Genomic DNA, 8,710 nt, shown 5'->3' with positions numbered 1-8,710 from the left:
TCCAGATTGCCCCTGGCTGGATGGAATTTTGGTCTGTCCTGGTAAGGGGCCAATAGGAAGGCGCTTTGCGCCTTCCAATTAGCCCCTCCGCTTGACGGTCTAGGGCCAAGGGACCAATTGTTGGCCCTCCCCATCACGGACTGAGCCCACCCCAACACACCTTACGGATTTATTAAGAGGGAAAAGATAAGATGGTGTTATGGCAAGACTGGACGGCACTTACTACTGGATGGTTTATAAAACTTCATTGTTTTGATGTCAGCAAGTGTTAAGGTGCCAATAAATGGAGATCAGCCTCTTCTTGGAGTGGTGGAAATACAGTGGTCTTAAGTCTCCTTTTACCCAAAAGTTAATAATTCTCATTTTTATTTAAAAATACACTCTTATCATTACAAGCTTATCAATTTAAAAAATCTAAGTAATACTACAACTATATACAGAGTGTATGTACATATACTTCCCAAAAGACACTTATCATTACAAGCTTATCAATATAAGAAATCTAAGTAATTCTACAACTATATACAGAGTGTATGCACATATATTTCCCAAAAGACACTTATTCTACAACTAATTCTACAACTATATACAAGCTTATCAATATAAAAAATATAAGTAATGCTACAACTATATACAGAGTGTATGTACATATACACACGGCACACTTCTGGGCACTGCTGCTCTTCGGGCCTGAGTTCTGCTGCTGGAACTGTGGTTGCTAGGACAGGGTCTGCTGCTCCTGCTTCTTCTCAGCCTCTGGCTCCGTGTTCGCCCTGGGGTGTTTCTCACCAGGCTGACTGGTACTTGGCTGCCACTCCAGTCTTTGGACCTTGTTGGCCTCACCTCCAGGTGGGTATCCTGTGTGTGAGCAGCCTGGGACATCTATGTCCTCAGGACTGTGTGGGAAGTTCTGAAGAAGCCAGGCTCCCTGGAGCCCAGACAATGTTATTTACAGGTGAAGGTGCATAAGATTGACAAGGGTTGTTAAATTATTATTCTTTTCGTCCTGCTCGGTCCCATGTTGTCTGTGTCTAAATGTACACGTGCTTGCTTAACCGATGTCTTTAAACCCCCATCTCTTTTGTGTCGGTTGGCCCATCACACTGGGTGATTTTGCTGTTTCTTCTCCTCCAGCACCCCCAATTGGTGATCCTGGGAAGAGTCAAGTTCGAGCGACTTCTCAGTTTCACCTCACTGCTGAGCAAGTTTTTCTTCCGTAGGATGAAATCAAAGTTCACCTGGCTGTTCATGGCGTAAAAGACATTTGCGCTGTCTGGGAAGACTAATTCTGCGGAGAGGGGAAACATAAAAAACATGAGGTTATCCAGCATGTTGTTTCTGACAACTGGTTTTATTGATTTAGTAGTTATTAAGCCCGCTGTAAAAAGAATACAGTGGGCGCTAGCCGTTCCCAGCTGCCCTGGCAGCACTGGCAGGACATCTGGGAAGGGTTCCCCCCCCCCCCGGGAACTATCTCCTCCCCCCCCAGGCGAGCGGGAGTGCGATCGCCAGCTGTGCGAGCCGGCCACCCGGCTGCAACCTGGGGCCTTCAGCTGGGCCAAGGAACAGCCTTGCTGCGTCTGCGTGAAGGGACCCGCAGCGTGAAGGGACCCGGGACGGGAAAGGAGAAGGGCCGCCGCATCAAAGACGCGGCATCCCTGCTCCCTGCTTCGCGGCTCCTGATTGGGCCTTCCAAGTTTTTATCCCGGACAGAGCCCGCCCTTTCTCCTCCCACATTGCCCTTACCCTTTTATTACTACCGCTCCTCAAGAGTGGTTTAAAGATTAATTGATTTGATTTGTAGATCTTCCCTCTCTGGGAACAGTCTCAGGGCAATTAACAATACTTCCAAGAGATGGTGCTCACATGGTGAAGCCTTCTGCAGTGGGTCAAACATCTCCAGTTTTGGTTTGGGATAATAGTATGGGTTAAAGCTTCCTTTGCATGCCCACCACAGTCCCGATCTGGTGTGAAAACGGTGCGGAGAGCATGCAAATAAAGGAGAGCATGCAAATAAAGTATAACTATGCACCAACTGGGTTCACGATCCCCACCCTGCAAACTCGTCTTGTGAAAATTGTCCCCAGTGTAGTTACAAACTGTAGGTTGGGGTGATGGCAAATGCTCCAGTTCTTGTGATATATGATTCTCAGAAATCACCATTGGGGTTGCCTCCATAATGAAGGAAAATTAATCTGTCCTTTTAAACAGATGCAGGACCAGTGTACACATAGAACTACCTTCAAAGAGCAGAGAAGATTCACCCTGGCTGAACTCCCTGTCCAGCTGAATCCTCTGTCTCTGGGACAAAGTCAGATTCTTGGTGAGAAGCCCCAAAGCCTCGTCTGTCATACCTTTGTCCTCTGAGATGACCTGCACAAGCTCATAATCCTTCACAGAGTCAGACTCCAGGTTGTGTTTCAGCATCGCTCTCTGGATGACAGTTGGAGTCTTGTCTTGGTTGGTCAACTGGAAAGACAATTTTGTAGAGTTCGTCTCACTCTCTGAACCTGAATTTCATGCAAGCTTTAATTATCCACTATCTTGCATCAGTGTACAGAGTTCCAGAACGGCTGTCCCTTTGATATTAAATCTCAGATGGAATACTAATAATAAACACTTTGTTTAGGAAGGTAACAGCCCAACTTTGATAGACCTTCAATGGAAAAGAAGAGAAATATCTTTCTCTTAGGCCAATGTTCATCCATAATGAAATGTCTGTCAAGCAGTGAATTACTTATACCAGTAATGACTAAACTATACAATAAGAAAGGCTGAAAGATTTTGGCATTATACTGGAGCAAGGACATTGACCCAGGGGAGGGAGAAGAACTGGGATTTCCCTGTTCGGCTTGAACAGATTTAGGGAAATCCCAGAAAACATAGTTGCCTTCTGCGACCTAAATGGCAGGCGAGGAGAGAGGGCTGGCCACTGGGACTTAACATCTAGCCTGCCTTTAACAACAATGAACACTTTATTTACTGTCACCCTTTGCCTTAAGATGTTTTTGGCCTGTTGTAGATTTAGTTTAAGTACTAGATCCACAAACAAGGAAATATTACAGTACATAAAGTCTGATATATCATTGGTAGGCAAAATCACGAAACTCCTGTTCACTAACTTTAGGTTGCACACAATCGAGGTGGACTCTGGCCAGAACATTACATGGCTAAGGAAGGCAGTGCGGGATTGTGGATCGTGGCGTGGCTGTGCCATAGAATCGCCAAGAGTTGGATACAACTGAATGGCTGACAGCGACATCAACTAGATCCATTGACATCCCCAACTTTTCTAATGTGGATCTCACTGATCATCTTTAAAGATGAGAGACACCAAAGTTGCAGGCTGTTGGTTTAACTTCATCCATGTTTGAGGACACAGCATGTTGAGTTTATCTTCAGCTTTATTTAGGGCTCCAGTGAAACAGAAAACTTGGAGGACATGGCTTTGGCATTTCCCTTGTTTGCAAACTGTTCTGGTGAAGTGATGCGGACTAAGCAAAGACAAGGTCATGGCTATATCCCACAGAAGACCCCTTCTTTTATGGCTACAGGGTGGGGTGGGGTGTGTCCCTTTAAAAACCACAACACTATATCTTTCCATGTAGTACAAATTATCTGTTATACTTTTTGGACATTGTTCAGGTATGATAATTTTTACTGTTCTTAAAATTTCTGATGATGTGACTGGTAGATATGATTCTGCTATTTGAGATCTAGCCAAGGTCTTGAGGGTTGCAGATGTATTTTCACATAATTTTTGCTGTTCCAAATAACACTATCTTCTGGAGTTGAACTGATGCTATTTCCTCAGTGCTCAGAATGTCCAGGTGTTCCTTGAGGCTTCCAGGCACTACTCCAAGGGCTTCAAAAATAACTTGCACAATGGCATGATGGTAACCTTCTCCCAGAGGTGCTCTAACTCTATACCTAGGTCTTGGTATTTATGATCTTCTCCTGTTCTTTTTTTTTCTATTCTGTTGTCTCCTAGGATTGCAAGATCATTGAACCAAGCTCTCATTTTTCTACAACGATGATATTGGGGCATTATGCTTGTAATCAGAAGTCCCAAGGGATTTTTGTCTCACAATTCCCCATGGTCTTGTCTGGTTTGTGTTTCCATGCATTTCTGGCTGATGGTAAGCCAAGCATTTTCTTCTGCTTTAATTATTATCATTTCTATGTAATCACCTTTCCATCAAAAAGGTATTCAAGGTGATGTACAAAAAATGTGGTTATCTTACTATGGACTTTTTAGAGTGTGGCTTTCCCAATCCCCCTCCAACAAAAGTCCACAGAGACTCTTCTTCCAATGGGGGGGGGGTTAGTATTTACTGCATCATTGATGAAGCCATGCATCCACATAATGGGATCGTATTTGTCCCTTTTAACAATTGTCCCCCATCCAATAATACACCTTGCAGTTTTATGGCAATGCAATGAATCAAAACTACTGGAGATTTCCCTTATTGAAATACCCTCAGGTGAAAAGCCTCCCCCTAATATTCTGCTTCATACCATGATGCTCTTGTACATGTTCCCATTGCTGTCTTCGACGCTGACGTGGATAATGCAGTTGTCTTCATTCTGCTGGTTGTAAGCGGGAGGGAGAACCATGGAGGTAATGGAGGTGACAATGATGGAGCCCTGATGAATGTCGGGACTGTTGGCTGGTGGAGGCAGTGATGAGAGAAGACTGGCGATGGACGACACTGAGGAAGACATGTCCGTGGAATGGAAGACAAAACAAGGCGAGGAGGACTCTGAGAACTACGTGGGGAGAACACAAATTAAGAAAAACAGTTACTCTGAAGGTTGACATGAAAGACTGCTTCAGACAATACTGCCCATCCCACCTTTCCTTCTAAGAACCTAAAGAACTCTGTTGCCAGGGAGACAGGCATCTGTGTCGCAGCATCTGCTCCTAGGACCTTGTGACATACCTTCTCGGGCTCACTGGAAGCATCAACCGGGGTGACGCAGAGATCCTCAGGCTCAGGGTGGCTTGACTCACAGGCAAGAGAGGAGGAGGACTTTGAGAGCTACATGGAGAGAATGCAAATGAAGGAAAACAGTTACTCTGAAGGTTGACATGAAAGACTGCTTCAGACAATACTGCCCATCCCACCTTTCCTTCTAAGAACCTAAAGCAACTAACAAAGTATCAGATAAGAAAAAAAAGTACGTAAAACCCATCAGATCACACAAGCAGCAGCTCCTAGATATCTGTCCTTTCAAACACAGAAATGTCAGGTTCCCACAGAATTGTGTCGCAACATCTGCTTCTAGGAGCCTGTGACATACCTTCTCAGGCTCATTGGCAGCATCAGCAGGGATGACACAGAGATCCTCAGGCTCAGGGTGGCTTGATTCACAGGAATGAGAGGAGGAGGACTCTGAGAGCTACATGGAGAGAACGCAAATTGAGGAAAACAGTTACTCTGAAGGTTATGAAAGACTGCTTTAGACAATACTGCCCATCCCACCTTTTCTTCTAAGAACTTAAAGCAACTAACAAAGTATCAGATAAGAAAAAAAGTACGTAAAACCCATCAGATCACACAAGCAGCAGCTCCTAGAATCTGTCCTTTCAAACACAGAAATGTCAGGTTCCCATAGAATTGGACCAAGGGGGTCCAAATAGCTCCATTATGTTCTATGGATGAAACAAACAAATGCAAAAAATGCAAAACCAGAGAATATCCCCTAATATTGCTTGTCTAACCAATGTAGTGCCTGGGAATTTGAAACAACACTCAAGAATCTTGAACTATGTAAAACACAAGAATCTCACACTGCTGAAAATGCAAGAATCTACCAACTTGCGAACCCGATACAGACCAACTCCACCTGAGAACAAACTTTTTTAAAGCCCACAAAACACTTGAAAGTGACAGAATCCTACCTAAAGCAGCATGGCAAATGGATGCCAGGCTCTGTGAGACACAGAAACATGGGTGGGGTGGGATAGGGTAGTGTGGGGAGTAACAGACCGGGGTGCCTGCAAGCCCCAGCTCCTGAAATTTTCAATTAATCCAAAATATTTCTGGGATTTCTTGGGATCTGTTCTTTGGTGTCACAAAAACTCCTGTACATCTCTAGTTAGGAATGAAATCCTGGACATGGGTATATGTATTTTACATTCTGTATGCAAACATATTTGGGCCCAGAACATGGCTCCATTTTAGGGGACTACACCATCTCTCAATTCTTTGAGATTGTTCACTTGTTCCTGTGAAACAGAAGTGTATTTCACCACACTTCGGGCTAAACTAGGTACATTTATTTTTAACATGTTGGATCTAAATTCCCCAGATCCAAGTCAGGTTCTCTGCAACCATACAGCATTTGGTTGAGACCAGACGCAATCAACAGCGACTGAAAGGCCCCTGCCCCCCCTCAGAATTCCATCAACCGGGGAGGGTGGTAAATAAATATAATAAATAAAATAAATAAATAAATATAGAAGATTTTAAAAATAAGGTTCAAAACAGCACTGGGAGGGAATCCTTTCCCCATTTTTGTACTCCATGTGGAATATTTTGTGCATATTAAAAAATTAAGTGAAGTATCTTCAAAACTGGCCCTTTTTGCTGGGAATTTTTTAAAAATTAGTTTTACAAAGGGCTATTTCAAAATTTTGAAATGGGTCTTAGTTTTCTCGAACTAAGTATATATTTTTGTTCTTTGGTGCCGCAGAGAAACCACAGAAACCTGTTCAGAATTATTTTCCTTGCTGAAAAATGTAAAGTTTCTTTTTAAATTCAAGTCAAAAAGCAGTAGGGCCTCTATTATGTTGAAATGTAAAGATGTATTTTCCCCAGGGCCACTGAATCTTGGGGTTGTAGATATGCCTATCTATAGGATTTTAATGCAACACACTCCCAGCAGTGTTTCAGGTCTGAGGTGGAGAGCAGTTCAATGGGAGAAGATCCAGATTTGTATGTGAAATCCCCCATCTCTGCCATCAGAAGGATGGATGATCACTGCTTCTATAGCAGATGTAGTCATTGAGCTTTTAGCTACAGGCAACATTACAACGACTATTCCCCTGAACATTCCCCTGAAGGAGAGCTGCATACTTGGCAAAACATGTTAGGATTTAGATCATGTCATATTTTCTCTCGTTATGCCATAAAAAACCCAAATTTTATACATGTTTCACTTATATCCAGCAATAAAACATGCTTTGTATATAACCTTTCTATGAATTGGGGGGGGGGATCTTACATTCAGGGTTGTCTAACTTTTAGGTGAATGCAGTCGTAGTAAGTAGTTCTTGAATCCATGGGAGGCCACAACTATCTTCTGCCCTGCATGTGAATGAACTGGCCAGCAGAGGGCAGCAGACTCATGTTGTTTCCAAGACCAAGGTTCAGATGCTATTTTGTGACAGCATGCCAAAGTCCCTGTGGATCCCTCTCAAACACCTCTTCTTCATCAGTGGCAATATATACATATACAATTCTTTTCCCAGTTCTTTTCCACAAAGCGTTTACAAACTAACATTTGGCACAAGGAAAGCCACAGAGGGAGAGTGAATGGGAATGAACAAGCATGCCGTTCAGTTAAGACACACTTGAGCTGCCTTTCAGCAAGGATGAGGAGTCAGGGATCGCAGCAGGCATCATCCACAGGATTTGTTAAAAACGGTGTTTAACCCTTGAACACATGAACACGAGAAAGCACCCTTGAGCAGTTTCTTCACCAAACAGTAATTGCAGAGGGTGTCCCCTGTGGGTGGGAGGTGGGGGAAGGGAAGCTTGCCAGGTGCTGGGAAGTGTTGCCAGGGAGACAGGCATCTGTATCGCAGCATCTGCTCCTAGGAGCCAGTGACATACCTTCTCAGGCTCACTGGAAGCATCAACCGGGGTGATGCAGAGATCCTCAGGCTCAGGGTGGCTTGATTCAGAGGAATGAGAGGAGGAGGACTTTGAGAGCTACATGGGGAGAACGCAAATTAAGAAAAACATTTACTCTGAAGGCAGCACATTAATTCGACAAGTTTGAAGGCCTCTTCAGAAAATGCTGACCATCTCCTGCTTTTTTATTGGAAAACTTTGACAATTTCTGCATTGGGAATCTGTTCTTGGACAGCCTTCAAATGTTGGTGGGTTTTTGAGCCTCCTCCACATGATGTCGCCTGCATCCCAAGGCTGTCCAGTAGCTTGATGGAGTTTTGGCCATTTTTAACTTGTGATTTCGGGAATCGCCAAATCGCTAAAACTGGATTTACATCACTAATCATGTGTCTCATCGGTGAGCAACCAGGAATAAGTCCGTATGGAAGGGGAAATGCACGATAGTCTTGGCAGCTTTGTCCCACCCTTGCACCTGCCCTCCCTTCTCCATTTCCTGCTGAGTTTCTTTTTAAATGGCGCAGTCCGCAAAGCTGCATTGTCAAAGGTCAAATAAAATCTTTAAATTGTTCACGGTCTTTTTGGGATCAGGCAGGCAAACACAGCCCTTTCCTGTTTTCTGGAGGTGGGGAATGAGCTGGAAAAGGGGGAGCAAATGATCAGGCATCCTTCTCCCGATTATACAGGGGTCTGAGCACCTTGTTTTTAAGCCAACCATTAACACAAAATGTCTTTATGGGCTCCAGGGACCATGTTTAGCATCTCAAAAATCCATTCAGACAGAAATAAAGTCCAAAAAAATATGAAGCCCCAAAAGGGGGGGGGGTGTTGTATTGTTCTGGCATTTCTCA

The 8,710-nt window shown here is 43.9% G+C and overlaps 1 protein-coding gene across 3 annotated transcripts in view; it reads right to left on the bottom strand.

Annotated features, from left to right (window-relative positions):
* Positions 1 to 336: 336 nt before the first annotated feature.
* RGL1 (ral guanine nucleotide dissociation stimulator like 1) overlaps positions 337 to 8,710 on the bottom strand; it is a 90,514-nt gene continuing 82,140 nt past the window's right edge. For all 3 annotated transcript variants that reach the window (XM_077332629.1, XM_077332630.1, XM_077332631.1), the window contains 6 exons: positions 7,842 to 7,940; positions 5,305 to 5,403; positions 4,944 to 5,042; positions 4,519 to 4,770; positions 2,355 to 2,469; positions 337 to 1,288 (listed from right to left, as the gene is read on the bottom strand). In XM_077332629.1, the coding sequence (XP_077188744.1) occupies positions 1,065 to 1,288; positions 2,355 to 2,469; positions 4,519 to 4,770; positions 4,944 to 5,042; positions 5,305 to 5,403; positions 7,842 to 7,940 (888 nt within the window). In that variant the 3' untranslated portion in view covers positions 337 to 1,064. The remainder of the gene's footprint in view (positions 1,289 to 2,354; positions 2,470 to 4,518; positions 4,771 to 4,943; positions 5,043 to 5,304; positions 5,404 to 7,841; positions 7,941 to 8,710) is intronic.

The sequence above is a fragment of the Paroedura picta genome, chromosome 4 (genome assembly GCF_049243985.1).
Source record: "Paroedura picta isolate Pp20150507F chromosome 4, Ppicta_v3.0, whole genome shotgun sequence".
Lineage (NCBI taxonomy): Eukaryota > Metazoa > Chordata > Lepidosauria > Squamata > Gekkonidae > Paroedura > Paroedura picta.
Note: the sequence above shows the minus strand (reverse complement) of the source record. Positions and strands in the feature narration are given on the sequence as shown.